Source organism: Berghia stephanieae, chromosome 4 (genome assembly GCF_034508935.2).
Source record: "Berghia stephanieae isolate SIO BIC M18660-M18661 chromosome 4, UCSD_Bste_1.3, whole genome shotgun sequence".
NCBI classification, from domain to species: Eukaryota; Metazoa; Mollusca; class Gastropoda; order Nudibranchia; family Aeolidiidae; genus Berghia; species Berghia stephanieae.
The window spans coordinates 11,262,963-11,280,031 of record NC_088363.1 but is presented as its reverse complement, the minus strand read 5'-3'; the positions used below and the strand labels follow the sequence as shown (position 1 = coordinate 11,280,031).

Here is a 17,069-nt window from a genome sequence, read left to right as displayed (position 1 = left end):
ACAAAAGACACATCCCTTCCTGCCCCCTATGTCAACACCCCAATGAAACAGTAACACACCACTTGCTTGAATGTCAACCTCTTGAAGACCTGAGATACACATTCCTTCCCCCAAATCCAAGCATCAGTAACACACTTTATAGTCACCTGGAACAACTACAAAAGACGTCTAACTTCTAGGTCATGGCACAAGACCGAAGGGCTATAGCTCAGGTAGTTGCTGGTTCGGATAAGTAAGTAAGTAAGTAAGTTAGCATTTGTGTCATATCCTTACCCTATGGCAGCAAAGGCAAACAGTTCTAAGGCATCAAAAGGAAATTCTGTGCGTAGATTTGTCTTGAACAAAGCAGTTATAGTTTCTGAAAATAAAAAAGGAATGTCAAAAGTTATGAGGGAAGCAAAATAAACAGTCAGGTACTCATTTTACACCCTAGTACTGTGAGAGAATTGGAGTTAACAGACTTTTCCAAGGACTTTATATGCCATTCAGAGCCAAACTCAAACCCTGGACCCTCGGGTCCAAAGGGAAGTGTCATACTACTGGGCCACATAGCCGCACATATACAAACCGACTGACTCAGTCACACTCAGCATTACTGCTATGTTGCATGTCCAAAAAAGAATAATTATTGTACCTCTCTTATAGTATAGTTTGCAGGGCTAAAATTATATAAATTGTAAATTTCAAATTTCTACCAAGATCTTTAAAAAAAAAAAAAAATACAAATAATAAAAAGAAAGGTTTATGATAAAAGTGAAAAATTTGTGAGTAGGCAATGGTGTAAGACAAAGATCTGAAAAAGTGTCTATAAAACAGTGCTAGACAATGCAAGAAAGAAATATACTTTATTTACTTTTTATGTATTTTCATATAATTTTCTTTCTTGCCTCGACTGGCACTGTTTCATGCACACGTTTTGAGATCTATGATAAAAGTTGTCTACCTTCGTCCTTGAACCAAAAAGCCATCAGTCGGAACATCAAAGCGCCACAAACAGCAGAGAAAAATCCTCTCCAGTAATTTCTGACAGCAAAATATGTTGCTGTGACCTCAATACTGAACAAGACTCCTGTAGAGAGTAAGAAAAATTTTAATGTTCCAAATTTCATTTCATTTCCATAATTTGTTATCAAAATTAAAATCTAGCTGATAGTTCCCAACAAATATGGACACATATTTTAAACTATATAATTGGAAAATTCAAATAACAAGGATGATCCCAGGTTGGAGAACTATTTTGCCAAGATCAGGGTCATCTAAGTCGATCTATATATTTGAAGGACAAGTTTTCTGGCCAAATTTTAAAATAAATATCCTTCAAGATTACGGCAGTCAACTGGTTAAAATTGCTTTGTAGTTCAAGTTGGTCATATGTCTATTTCTGAGGAAAAACTACAATATTTTTTTATCACTTTTTTTTTCTTTTATAAAAATTTGATAAAAATAAGAATCAGGTAAAATTTGTCACCAAACCCCCCCCCCCCCCCCCAAAAAAAAAAAAAAAACTGAATAAGTTTGCTATAGCCATCAGCCACCATACAAAAAATAAAACAAAAACAAAACAATTATCCCCCAATGCGGGCAAAATGGATAAAATACCAAAAGCCATCATCCGAAAGTTTGAGATTACCACAAATCTGACATCCACAAACTAGTGATATATTCTTCTTTGATCAACAATTTTATGATCCAAAATACGACAAGGATCTGGTCCTGATGTTGATACTTTGGTAACAATAGAAACTAAGGGATGGACAAAACTTTCACAAACCACCAATTGGAGCGGCGAAAGTCCCGGCTACACCAACAGCACAAGCTGAAGCCAGCATCTCGGATCGTCGAGATTCATTCTGGTAAAATGCAAATCAATTACAATGTATGAGTATCATAATGGTAATGATGATGATGCTGATGATGATGAAAACAATAATAATAATAATAACAATAATAATAATAATAATAATAATAATAATAATAATAATAATAATAATAATAATAATAATAATAATAATAATAACAGGAGTAAACATTTATGACACTGAAATTGATTTCACCATGACTATGTGATATAATTGCAACTGTAAATTGAATATGTGGCGATGAAACAAAAACAAGTAAAAAGAAAAAAGAATAATATTTTAAAAAAAATATATATATAAATTAAAAAAGTAAATTTACCTCATAAATTCCCCTGAAAGAACCAATGGCTTTACTGAGTAATGTGGCGACTATACTGGCTATATGAACAAATGGACCCTGTAGGAAAAAAAAACGTTTCAAAAGGTATTTATGGATTGAAGGAAGTATAAACCTTTAAAAATTCATCATAGCCACTCTGTTTATATTAATAAGAAAAGAACATAAATGAGGATTATCAATTTAATACATTAACTTTTTAAACGCATATTTCTCTCGGAAATGCGAAAGATTGTAAAAAGAAAACAAGTACCAAATACAAAAACAAGATTGATGACAGTAGAATCAAATATCAAGTTACAAAATGAGAAATCTTAATAAACCAATTTAACACAAATGCATTAAGTAATTAAAATTTATATTTGTTATAGTGTGTTGAATGTTGGAAAATCCACTGGATCATATCTCATAAGAATAAAGTGTATCTCTTCAAACTCAAAATAAAAATAGTTTTGAATGATGTGTCTTCAAAATCGTTACTCTTTAAAACCAGTTAATAGACAATGCCTGTTTGTCTTTTTAAAATCTTTTTACTATTTTTATATATTCGGAGAGGTGGTGTTAGTTTTTTTTTACACTAGATATTTCAAAAATAATGTAAGCCACACACAACATGTGACACATTTACATATGCCATAACATTAAAGAGCACAAGTGTGTTATTGTCTTCATATATTTCATTTCTGTTTCATTGATAAGCAGTCGTTCAGATCTGTATGCAAGGTCTATGGAGCCAGAGTTTATTTCCATTTTGTAGTGTAGCAATCAAGTAGGACACTAGAAAGTTTCAAAGATCTAACAAACTCAACAACCCAAATTACCGCTGGCTTTACATGGGAGTCAGGAAAAAGCTTTAATGACTTGGTATTATTACCATTCCTTTTACTTGTGAGATGCATGCTCTACCAACTAAGCTATCAAGGCCATCTTTCTCTCAATAAAGCAATAACTACTCTAAATTCTATGTTCATATGTCAGAGGTCAATAGTTTTAATACACTACATTAAAAAAATATCTCATAAAAAACAGAGGACATTTTTAAAAACAAAAAAAACAAAAAAACAACAGAAATATTGACAACCAAGTTACCTCTTTTCCAAAGGGCAGAGTGCTTCCTAAAGATGAGCATAGACCAATGACTTTGGCCACTAATGTTTTAAATGTTAAATATTCTTTGAGGACGACTCCACGTAGAATTGTCTTCATCTCTGGTATACCAGACCCTGAAATTTGGTTCCAATAAAAATAAAGGTATAAAATAAATAACTTGATAAATAAATAAATAAAAATATCCATGAATAAAAGGAAGAAGTGAGGATTATCAACATTAAGTAACAAATGGTAAAAATGTCACACTTTGAAATGAGAGGAATTTCATCAACCAAAAAAATTGCCATGAGTCCTATGTAAATTCTCCCAATGTGAATATTACATTTCAGTTTCGAACTGAAGAGTTCAGAATTGCAAAACCAGGCTAGTGTAAAAATAAATCAAAATGTGTTTGCTCCACTGCATCCAAAATGAAATTTAAATTTGTTCTTTATATGTCAAGTGTCTGTAATTTAAAACTTTTTAAGAATTCAAAAACAGAACGGAAAAGGGTGAGAACATTTTGTCATTATAATAATTGTGATCAAATTTTGAATGCTTTGAATGTTTCAGATATCAGCAGTTTCTATTTCAGCATGGCTCAGTGGTACGGTCTTTGCTTCACACCCGAAAAGTACCGAGTTCGATCACCCGCCACTGCACTGTGTGGCCTTGAGAAAGTCACCTCGCCCCAGCTCAATTTGCGGAGCTGCACTGCGGATGACGCCTGGATTATTCCAGTCTTCCCTTGAACAGACCCAAGAGATAAATTTCCCTTATGGGATGAATGAAGGGAATTTTATTTTTAGTTATTTATTTTCTACAGTGGAATCTGTGTAAAGTCAACACTCTTAAAGTCAACTTCTGCTTTAAGTCATCACCTCGTGTTGGTCCCAAATGTTCTATTTTTTATCTAACTGTGTTCCATTGTTAATGGATAAAGTCAAACAATCTTTTTGATCCGGCAGTGTTGGCTTGTCGGGAATCCACTGTAAATTGTTTTCTTTAAAGTAATTCTTTCTCTCTTTTCACAAGTCAACCGTTTTGAATTGATCTCAACAAAGTCATTGAATTGGAGGTGTACTTTATCTTTCAGAGAGTGAACATAGGAATATCTCTTTGCAAACTAAATAACAACATGCATGGCATTAACATAGAGCTGTAGTGGGTATTCAAAACAAATATGAAAAAAACCAAAGATCTATGCCCATCCGGACATCATCAGATATAGTAACATGAGGTCATCAAATATTTGCATATGAGAATTATCCATGATGTTTAAGTGAGCTAATTGAGGGGTATTTAAAAAAATGAATAATATTTCATAATAATAATAATAATAATAATAATAATAATAATAATAATAATAATAATAATAATAATAATAATAATAATAATAATAATAATAATAATAATAATAATAGCAATAATAATAATAATAATAATAATAATAATAATAATAATAATATAATAATAATAATAATAATAATAATAATAATAATAATAATAATAATAATAATAATAATAATAATAATAATAATAATAATAATAATAATAATAATGATGATGATAATAAAAATAACATTTCTAATTCGCCTTCCAGCAATAGAGCCCAAGGTTGATGTAGTAGTAATCTTAAAAAGAACAATAACAATAAATGAAGTCCTTGCACTAATTGTCATTTCCCCCCGTATTCATAACAAAAATGTTACTTACCAATAGCCTGGGGTGAGACTAAATGTGTGAAACCAACAGCAAACAAAATAAACAGTAGACTGTACATGATCCAAGCAAAATACTGCAATCCTACAGAGAATGATAATTCTTCATACAACCAAAATTTAGCTGAAAAAAAAATAATTTAAAAGCAGATTGATAAAAGGCATGATAGTAAATAAGTTTTAATAACTTATTTGTAATGTTTTTTTCCTCTCAATGCCGAAGTGACAGATTGTCTGACACAGTATCTTCAATTACTTTTCTTTACTTTGTGGTGTAAGCTCTCCAGTTATCTTTGGTCTTTGTTTTGTGCAGCATAAAATATTTCAAATATTGATTATCTATCAATTATTCCTATTTTGCTTTGCCATTTTTGAAGCCATACTGACTACCAATCAGTGAGAGATTTAATTACAAAATCACAATGATATGTTTTAAATATTTTAAATGATGAATCCTCTATCTACTTTTAAAAAAATGATTACATCCTTATATATACCTTCCAGATCACTAAGATCATCAGGGAACAGCTAACTATTAATTCTTTTAAATCGAAACTAAAACATTTCCTTTTCACGTCTTCCTATTTTTAATCTGAGACATACAAATATAATTATAACCCTATGTGCGAATATTCAATCGTGTGTCTGTAGATGGGGATGGGGCGGGGGGAGGTTGATTTTTTTTTTACAACCAATGTAAAGCGCATTGAGCATTATATCATTTTGAAAATGCGCTATACAAATGTCATCTATTATCATTATTATTATTCTTACCCATAGTGAGCAGTATTATCATCATCATCATTATTATTGGTCATTCTTGTTGGATCGGATTTTCATTGAAAAGTAATTTGTCATGGCCTTGTTTACCTCGATTTCCTTGCCTATTTTAGGAAATGGGATCAAATAATCTCCCTCTGGTTCTGTAGTTTCAATAACCTTAGTGTTTCCTCATACCTTTAAAAGGGGTTTTATTTGATATCAATATTGGACAGTGTTTTCTGAAAATTTTCTTACATGCATTTTTCAATTCATGTTTCTCTTTGAAACAAAAAAAATCGATTAAATCAAACTGTAGGGCTTTGTGTGCCGATGGACAAGAATCGAAGCTGATAAATTAAATAAACTACATCTGATAAGCTGCTATAATAATATAACTACGATGTTGTCTCTAGCGGGGTTGGGGGGAGGGGGGGGGGGGGGAATAGCAAATCAAGCAGTCTTCATACTTAGTTGAGTCTTACCATTGATGATTTTGCTGTAATGATACACCATTAGCTCAATTTAATAAAAACAAAAGACAAGTGAAGGAAAAGAGTAACAATTTTAATGCTTGCTGTGCTTTTGAGTTTAAAATTCAAGTATTATATATATAATAGCAATATAAGAGGGACAAACAAGAGTCAAGAAAGAAACTGAATGGCATTGAAAGAAATAAAAAGCAAACAAAAACTAAAGATGTTCTTAAAAGATAAATTACAACCCACCACCATCCCAATTAAGAAACATCAACAAAATCGAATGAAAGAAAGCTGCCACATACTTCCCCAGCCCAGAGTTCAAAAACAGACACATCCTTTTCCTACATAACTTTTATTGAATTCTCTCCCCAACAATTATGAAAGTCTGATTATTCCTGGAAGTAGGAGGATGCACAAATTTTTAAAAATATATTTCATAATCTGACACCATCCCCTACCATACAAATGTTACATTTACATTCAATTACGAATCTGTGACAAGACTGGATTGGATTTGACGTGAATTTCACAAGCCAAACCTCAACATTTGTTTCCATTTCTAAATCTCAGCTTAAAACTTCCATTTCACAACCACATTAATGTTTTTGTTTATTCATCTTAACAACGCTCTCATTCATCTGTAGTGTTTCATTCATCCTGTTTTGTTGATAAAGGGGAAACCCGAAACATCCATTTTTATCTGTTTTCGTACAATAAATTGAAGCTTACATTCAATTTCACATTGTTATATATTTCTTCGAGCTTCCAGCAGCAACATTTACATTTCACAACCACATTTAAACATGGACCTGAAACCTGTGGCATACTGAGACACACCAACCCATCTATGCTAAAATTGCAAAATTTGTAAGTCTGACAGCAAGCATACTGTACCTTCTTGGCACTTTTCAATGATGTAATCCATGGCAAAACTGAGCACGGCCATGACCACCCCGAGGATAGTTAGAAAAATCCAGTCTTCCCCGACTTTGAGGAAGATGGTGTCTCGAGTGTCTGCACATTTTCCTGTTTTGATAGAAGAATAAAATTCGATTATATATTACCATTTTCTCATTTACAAGCTAATGTACGTCAGGCTCGAAATAATATCAATATCAGTTTCAGTTAGCCTTGATTCCATTTCAATTGAGTTCAATAATCATCAAATATAAATATAATGATTTTTTATTTAAACTAAACTTTCCTTTCAGCTCTCATAAATGTTTGATCAACACCTTTATTTAGGGGTAAATAAAATAATAATCCCTTTTAAATTACATACTTTAAAAATATATTTTTGAATGAAAGAGTGAACTAAAATAAAAATCTCTTTCTGAGAGTCTAAAAAATAATGGGATAATATTAATATTGTATCTAATTTTTCCAAAATCAATAAAGAATGCATCAATGTAATTTTGAGATTTATTTAGTGCAATTTCCATTATATACACAGAGAAACATTGGATACACAGTACAAGAAATCCAGCCTGTAAAGTGCTTTTATAAAATTTCTTCACGAAAGAGGCAATGCTATTATCAGTCAGGTACTCATTCTACACCTGAGTTGGGTGAGAAAATGAGAAAAAAAGAGCCTTTGCCAAGGACTTAACTTTGTAACACCTCCGTTCCAGGGGTCGTAAGTTGAATGTCAAACCTCTAGACTGTAAAACTACAAAAGCAAATCACATGATACAGATATGGAGTAACACATATCTGATAATACATCAGAAATAAAATCTTTTGTCGTAAATCGTAAATCACAAGATTACAATTCCCTCTCCCCATCAAAACGGGACTTCGGCTGGCCTTTTATTAATAGTTCTGTATACACCTGATCTCCTTTACTATTCATTTTATCAATCATGTCTATTCCTAACCATTGCTACTTACTCAGGGTGTTTACTAATTTTCTGTAACTCGAGGGTTTTGGTTTCTTTATCCGTTCCTCCACGGGAATCTTTTTTAAAGCCTCTAACTTGGCAAAGGAGCTCAACTCTTTGGTGTATTTCCCATAGAGCTGAAAATGAATGTTTCAAACATGTACATCCATGTCAAATACAAAAATAAATGGTTGTTGAAATAGTGACAGTGATGAAGTTGTGGTTGTAGTAATAAAAAAAAATAATTTTAAAAATAAAAATTGAGCTTTATATATAGAGCAATATCCACTAAATGTGCTCAAAGCGCTTTACAAGGGTCCCTGGTCAACAGCAACATTTAACATGAAGGATGGGACATGACGCCTGTTAGGCAATATTACAATTTTTCGGACAAAGACAACGCTGTTAACGGCCAGGTACTCATTTTACACCTGAGTATGGTGAGAGAATGTGAGTAAAGAGCATTTTCCAAGGACTCAACTATGCGCCGAGCGTGAGGCTCGAATCCAGGACCTTCCGATCCAAAAGCGAGTGTCATACCACTAGACCACATAGCCGCACAGGTAGTAATGATCATGTGGTGGTTGCAGTAGAAATGGTAGGAATGATGAATGATGTAGTGGTGGTGGTGGTGGTTGCAGTTGTGGTAGTGATGATGATGTCGTGATGGTGATTATAGTAGTGGTGGTAGTGATGATAATGATAATGATGATGTGGTGGTGGTGGTGATTTAGTACTTGTGATAGTGATGAAGATGATAATAAATCAATAACAAACATCATCAAAATTTCTATTTTGTGGATATTGTTTTTACGACACAATCATTATATTTTTAAAATTCCAAAATGAGAATCTGGGACAGTCTCGGAGGTTCTGGGAAGGTTGGCAAGTCTCCAAATAGCAGATGGGAATGGGAGCCCATTTTTGTCCAAATTTCTGGGTTTAAGGATTGAATGCCAGCTAAAAAAAACCAAACAAACTGGGTCTTTCGTAAACATGTGATCCCTGCCAAGCACAAAAACATTTTGGCTGTCATTATTCCCAGACGCCTGTCCGGGGATAATAAAAATTCGTTTTTTGATACTATCCCCAGACGCATGTAGCAAGTGGGCAGAAAGATTTTATGCAAAATGCCAAACTAGGCGTGAAAAATACCAAATATTCTGGAAAAAATACTAGTGGTTGTGTCCCAAAACAGTTAATATATCAAGTGATATTTAACACAAGATGAAAGTAAATAGTGATCAACTGTCAAATCCAGCTCTTTTTTTTTAAAAATATTTTAAAGCAAATGGATCAATGAAATTTCTTTTGTTACTTTGATCTGAAAACGTCAAACTGGCAATTCGACTTTTTATTTTCAACCAGGAAGAAAGTTGTTAATCATCAAATCTGTTTATAGTCCACCAACCATTTAAATTTTCATTACCTACCTACCTGTTAACTTTATTGATGATCTCTTGTTTCTATAATTTGCTCATTCTGGCCACAATTTTGGGGCGACCGGGAATAATTTTTATGTCGCGGACGAATTCCTAGGCCATGGTGTTGTTCGCCCCAAAGCCCAAAACCCACACCTGCTATTTTCCTGTCTGCTTCGCACAAGACAATACAATTTAGTATCACACGTCCACAAAACTAGATCCAACAACATATTTTTATTCGAATCAGAGATGAAAATAACTACCAAAACAAGGAAGCAAAAATGGTGGAAATATGTTTAGCTCATATATGATGAATTAAAAATATTCCGATAGCGGTGTGAATAGGCAGCTCAGTGGGTAAGGCCACCTTTCATTTTACTCCTTTTAGCTGCACAGATTCGACCCAGTCGCGACCGACCCCCCCCCCCCCCCCCCCCCCCCCCCCTCATTTATTTTTTTTTACTTTTCTTTCTTTCTTCCCAATTGATATTCATTGTTTTCACTTTTGTTACGAGTTCCGAGCAAGAGTTTTTTTTTAATCAGTTGAATTTTTTATTTCTCCGACAATATTATTTCATTATTTAATTTGCTCTAGATCTATTATTGTTTTTTTTTTGTTTTGGTCAATGACAATAAAGAGAAAGATCTGGGAGTTCATATGGACCCAGAGCTCAAGTTTTCACAGCATTTGGAAAGGCAGGTCAACAAAGCTAACAGAATGCTTGGACTGATAAGGAGATCTTTTGACTATCTTGACTGTGACAATATGAAGTTAATGTTTGCAGCTTTGGTCCGACCACATTTAGAGTTCGGAAACTGTGTATGGGCACCTTACCTTGAAAAAGATAAGAAGCTTATAGAGAGTGTGCTTAGGCGAGCAACAAAGGTCGTTAGTGGACTCAAGGACTTGAGTTATGAACAGCGCCTGAAAAGAGTAGGACTGCCAAGTATGGTCTATCGGCGTTTGAGAGGTGATATGATTGAGACCTATAAGTTCACACATTGCTTGTACGCGACTCAGGATAGGCTGTTCACAGTAGACAAAAAATCAGTCACCAGGGCCACTCATATAAACTTCTGAAACCCAGGGTTAAAACCACCCTTCGACAGAACTTTTTTACACAGAGAGTAATTGAACGTTGGAACGCATTGCCAGCAAATGTCGTTGAAGCGCAGAGTGTCAATGCTTTCAAGAATAGATTAGATGCTGTGATGGAAAGTTATGTGCATAGTGTAGAAGTGCCTCCCACCCAAAATAGCTATGATCAAAAGATCAGTAGAGAAAGTGTAGTGTAGGCTAGCCCCTGATCACAAGATCAGGTAGGGAAATGCATTAGATCAGTTGTGAACAAGACATTGAGTGACTGGAAAGACTCGGCGACAGGCCAGTGGCCTAATCAAGCGACGTCGATACCTTCTATTCTATTTTATTCTAATAATAATAATAATAATGATAATAATAATAATAATAATAATAATAATAATAATAATTGTAATATTTGTTATTATTATTACTATTACCATCATAATCATTATTATATTATTATCAATAATAGTATTATTTTTATTATTAATACTCTTATTATCATACTATTACTATTATTATTATTATTATTATTATTATTATTATTATTATTATTATTATTATTATAATTATTATAATTATAATTATTATTATATTATTATTATTATTATTATTATTATTATTATTATTATTATTATTATTATTATTTATTGTTAACACTATTCCCTGCTCCGAGGGAAATCTCTCTTTTTCTTTTTTTTTTAATATTTTGACCTAAACCTTAGAGTTTTTTGTTTGCTAAACCTTTATGTAAATGTTCCGTTTCTGAGCATGAATTTCTTAAATTGTTTTTACTTTTAAAACAATTATTGTTTTTATTTTTTAAAACAATTATTGTTTTTTTTTTCTCCTCTATCTGACCATTGGTCGCTCTCTGAATATTTCTGTTTGTTTGCTTTTTAATTATTTATTCTTTTTAGACACTATTTGAGATCGGAGTGGGGATGAATATATTTGCTAGAAACTAGAAAAAAAAAAACAAGAGAGAGAGAGAGAGAGAGAGAGAGAGAGAGAGAGAGAGAGAGAGAGAGAGTTTAATAATAAAAAAAAAGAGGTGGGGGGAGGATGGGTGGGACATTTATCCCTTTCAACGTTCTGTAAAAAGAAGGAATTTAAAAAAAAAAAAAAAAAAAACAGTGACGTTACCAGGATTCGAACCCACAACGTCGATTATGGTCAAACTTCCAGGGCAGACGACTAAACCATTCGGCCATGACACCCACTTCGAAGTCGACGCATATTGTGTATATGTAGTAACAACTGATTTTAATGTTGGTTAATTTTATGTTTTTATAGATATTTTATTAACTTTCCTTATTTCTATGTGCATCTGGACAGGGACGGCTGGTAATAATGGGCAGGGTGGGCAAATACCAGCCTGTTTTTTCAAGTTATATGCTGTATTACCAGGTCTGAAATAATCAAATTTAAATTAGATAATTTCAAAAGTTACTACTTAAACTTTATACTTCGTACTGAAATCAATTTGTGTGTATTTTTGATAGATTGCGAATCACCATGCATCCCTTAATGCATAAACCAGGATACGCTCCTGTTCTTTTTTTATCCCCCCCCCCCCTCCCCCCCCCCCCCCCCCCCCCCAACCACTCCACTCCGCCCACATCGTCATCTCATCGTCTCGTCGCCTGACGGTGAACTAACTCCGATTTTTGCTGTCTGGCCTCTCTAGTACTAGGTCGGGCTAATTCAAATGAGCCCACCTTATTAACCAGTGAAAACTAAATAGAGATTTTGGCAAACGAACTTTTTCTTATTTATTGCCTTACTTGTGCTGGTACCATTGATGTAATGACTTTGGGAATGTTCCAGTATTGAATTAAATTTATTAATTTACTAATTTTATATCAATTTAGTATTGATTTGTGTTGTTTTTATATATTGTTTATCCATTTAAACTTTTCTTTTTTTTTTCTCGTTTTCTTTAGTGCTTCTCAAAACTCATTTATTTAAATTGTTTTCTTATTTGTTTTTTTTGTTGTTGTTTTTTGTTTTTTTGTTTTGTTTTTTAACAAATTAATTTGTTAGTTCTTTTTTTTTTTAATTCTTAAAGTAATTACCCCTGTATTTTTATTGCCAGACAAAATAATTTTGCAAAACAATGTAATTTTCTATTGTATTCCGTATAATAAAACAAAACACTTTTATTCAAAAGTCACGACTAAATAAATATATAAAATACAACCACCATTTTGGTTTACTCAAAAATTGAATTAGTATACGAGAAATACTCTTCTGAGAAAGGAGAGAGTTGAATTCTAACTGACTTATAGAGGAAATACGGAAGGGTGGGCAGATTCCGTACTTGCCCGTCCTGAAGCTAATACATACATAAGATAGTTCGCGATGAAGAGGCGGGAAGCTCGGGGTTGGTTGGGTAAGGAGTAAAGATAACACGGTCGTTATTGTTATAGTCTAACGAATGCATGAGGAGAAATTCGTAACATTATTTTGTCTTAATTGTATTGTATGAAGTATTGGCGAAAGCCTAAGATTAAATAAACGTTGTTTTTGTTTGTCTTATTTTGACTATGGAACTGATACTGATACGAGTACTTGTCATAGCAGAGCTGACTACTTGAAATAGGAAAATAAAAATCGTAGTTTTCAGGGCTAATAAAATCGTAGATATTTTAACTACCCTTTAAAAAAATGACCGAATTTCGACTTTTTTGATAGATATCAATTTTTTTTTAAACGAGAAAAAATGATTGGAAACGTAATAATGATGGTGATGGTGGTAGTGATAGTGGTAGCGGTGGTGGTAGTAGTAATGATGGTGGTGGTAGTAATGATGATGGTAATATTATTATTGTTAATATATATTATTATTATTATTATTATTATTATTATTATTATTATTATTATTATTATTATTATTATTATTATTATATATTATCATCATCATCATCATTATTATTATTGTTATTATTATTTTTATTATTATTATTATTATTATTATTATTATTATTATTATTATTATATTATTATTATTATTATTATTATTATTATTGTACGTATTGGTGGTATTACTATTGTTGTATTTTTGTGTGGTTATTAATGGCATCAGTTTATTTTTAGGTTTCATTTACCATTTTTTTTTCCCACTTTCATGTGGTCATCAAATTGTATGATTTATTGTCGAAAGCCTAAGATTGAATAAACTTTGTAATATCGTATGGTAACCATCATTGTCGACGACATCGTCGTTGTCATCATAATCATCATTATCATCATCATCATCATCATCATCATCATCATCTTCATCATTAACAACAACAACAATATTAACAACAAGTACTACAATAGCAATAAAAACAATATCAACATCATCATAAAATTTCCGTCATCGTCTCCACAACTATCATTCTAACCAACAGCACCACCAAAACCACTAACATAATTACATCCTCCTCCACCACCACCACCACCGCTACCACTATTCCAACCACTACCACCACCGGCACAATCACTCTAATCATCAAGACAGCAGTGAAATGCAATTTGAGCTCTGAATGAAACTCGAGTCATATCGCTGTTGTTGCTTCTCGATTAAAACTTTAAGGTTACTACATACTACTGAAAACCAATAATGTAACAGAAATATTAATCTCGCCGTTGAGGGATTAAAGCAAATCTTTAATTTTTTCGAGTGAACGAAATGGACTTGTATTGTCAAGGTGTTGTCGCATTATGTCTCGTCGCTTTATTTTTTAGTGGTATTCTCTTTCGTGATTCAGTTTTGATTACGTTTGGAATAATTAAAATCTACTTGTATTGTCATTTCATTGTGAATGTGATTATTTGTGGTTGAAATATTATTTTTTAAAGGTGAAAAAAAATAATAATTAAAAAAAAATTAATTAAAAAATAAATAAATAAATAAAATAAAATAAAAAATTATATATATATATATATATATATATATAATATATATATATATATATATATATATATATATATATATATATATATATATATATATATATATATATATATATGACCGAATCATCTTTGCCCCACCACTGTAAATAGGCTAGAACCGCCACTGCATCTGGAAACATTCCATATTCTGGAATGTGGATAATTGTTTAAAAGAGCGGAGTTTCAAATATGCGTCTGGGGATAATGAAAATTCATTATCCCCAGACAGGTGTCTGAGGATAACAAATTTTTATTATCCCCAGACAGGTGTCTGGGGATAATCACAGCGAAACATTTTACAGATTTTTTTTTACTAGAAAGCAGGTTGCCACATTGGATTTTTTTTTTTTTGGATGAATTTTATGAATATAATAAACTGTAAAAACCCATAAGAATAATATAACAGTGAGAATAATCTGAGAAATTTGGTAGACCTAATTATACTTATGTACCGAGGAAACGAAACTTCTACTTTCGTTTTCAATTCATGACCAACCGGACTTCAGTACAGTTATTGGAGTTAATATTTTTAAAAATTCCTTTCATAGTAGTCTAAACACAGATTCAGATTTATAATATTTCATCAACAATATAACTGCTTCCCTTGATGCTTCTTCAAGTAATTACAAACTATACAAAGAAAAATAAAAAACTCACAAGTGTTTGCTCGTAACCAAAGTGTTTGTTGTTGTCAGCCATCTTGACACCTGCCAGTCAGTCACGCCGAATCACCTCAACTCCCCTACGAGAATCGCGGGCTGCTGTCTGTTGAAAGAAAAGTCTTCGTGAGAAAATTTTCAAACACAAACGAAATCCTGACTACTGCCTTTAAAAACAGAGAATAACACAAGCGTTTGAAACATGAATAGACATGAAAAGAAATGAATAACGCGGAGTTTGTTGGATATGTATCTATTGATTATTGATTTGATAAAGTTTTGCTGGCCAAAATGAAAAAAAAAGTGTTACGCCAGAACGCGACAGAGTGGCCTTGCAATCGTCTACAATACCACTGTTTTGTTGGACCCTTCACCTAAACGCATGATATATGAAACAGAATTATTCTCTTTGATAAATGAATTGGATTTCATCTAAATAAATGTCCCATGTTTCCTTGCTCTAATTGCTATAAATATATTCTAGGCCTAACCCAGCCACAAGTTAATTTTACTCCTCCGTCCCTAGCCATGGCAAACCTGAAACCTCCATAATTTTGTATTGAACGTTCTTAGTTCCTGCACATCAATTAAAAATCCAATATTTTTAATTATATATTTTTCATCACTCATCCTTCATTAAAAATCCAATATTTTAAATTATATATTTTTCATCACTCATCCTTCATTAAAAATCCAATATTTTAAATTATATTATTATTTTTATCACTCACCCTTCACCAATCAATCTTAGCCAACCGACGTGTACTTATTTTCAGGTCTGATAACCCAATTCCTTATGGGCTCATTGTTGTAATGGAAATCTCAAAAAATGATGCAAAGTATTGTCCATTACAACAATGTTAATTAAACTAGGCCCATAAACGGGTTCGGATGTCAGACCTGCATATATGTACACGTTGTAGCCAACACATCGCTCTTTGTTCCAATTACTTTCTGCTTGTTTAAATCCGGGCCACATATATTTGGCCCATTGTTTGATATAAGCGTGAAAAGTTTTGAATGTAACTTATCTTTCACACGCAGTCCCTAATATTTAAAAAATGAGCTTTATATACCACACAGCCGTACTTATTTGTAGGTCTGATAACCCAAATTGTTATGGGCTCGTTGTTGTAATGGAAATACGACATACTCTCAAACCAAAGCAACATACTGTACATTACGACAATATTAAATCAAGCCCATACTCGAGTTCGTCTATCGGATCTTCAAATAATATGTCCACGTAGTTGCAGCCTGATTGTGACAACTATGAGTCAAAATGATAATAATAGTAATAACAATAATAATAATGATAATAATAATAATAATAATAATAATAATAATAATAATAATAATAATAATAATAATAATAATAATAATAATAATAATAATAAAATAATAATGATAATAATAATAATAATAATAATAATAATAATAATAATAATAATAATAATAATGATAATAATAATAATGATAATGATAATAATAATAATATAATAATAATAATAATAATAATAATGATAATAATAATAATAATAATAATAATAATAATAATAATGATGATGATGATGATGATGATGATGATGATGATGATAATAATAATAATAATAATAGTAATAATAATAATAATAATAATAATAATAATAATAATAATAATAATAATAATAGTAATAATAATAATAATAATAATAATAATAAAATAATAATAATAATAATAATAATAATAAGAAGAAGAAGAAGAAGAAGAAGAAGAAGAAGAAGAAGAAGAAGAAGAAGAAGAAGAAGAAGAGAAGAAGAATGAAGAAATAATAATAATAATAATAATAATAA

The 17,069-nt window shown here is 31.7% G+C and overlaps 1 protein-coding gene across 2 annotated transcripts in view; it reads right to left on the bottom strand.

The window, feature by feature from the left end:
* Positions 1–17,069, bottom strand: part of LOC144970025 (chloride channel protein 2-like) — a 55,098-nt gene that overhangs the window by 24,229 nt on the left and 13,800 nt on the right. For both annotated transcript variants that reach the window (XM_078909201.1, XM_078909202.1), the window contains exons 2-10: positions 15,235–15,342; positions 8,138–8,264; positions 7,142–7,273; positions 5,002–5,130; positions 3,286–3,419; positions 2,179–2,256; positions 1,772–1,850; positions 944–1,069; positions 274–358 (exon numbers count right to left, since the gene is read on the bottom strand). In XM_078909201.1, the coding sequence (XP_078765327.1) occupies positions 274–358; positions 944–1,069; positions 1,772–1,850; positions 2,179–2,256; positions 3,286–3,419; positions 5,002–5,130; positions 7,142–7,273; positions 8,138–8,264; positions 15,235–15,276 (932 nt within the window). In that variant the 5' untranslated portion in view covers positions 15,277–15,342. The remainder of the gene's footprint in view (positions 1–273; positions 359–943; positions 1,070–1,771; positions 1,851–2,178; positions 2,257–3,285; positions 3,420–5,001; positions 5,131–7,141; positions 7,274–8,137; positions 8,265–15,234; positions 15,343–17,069) is intronic.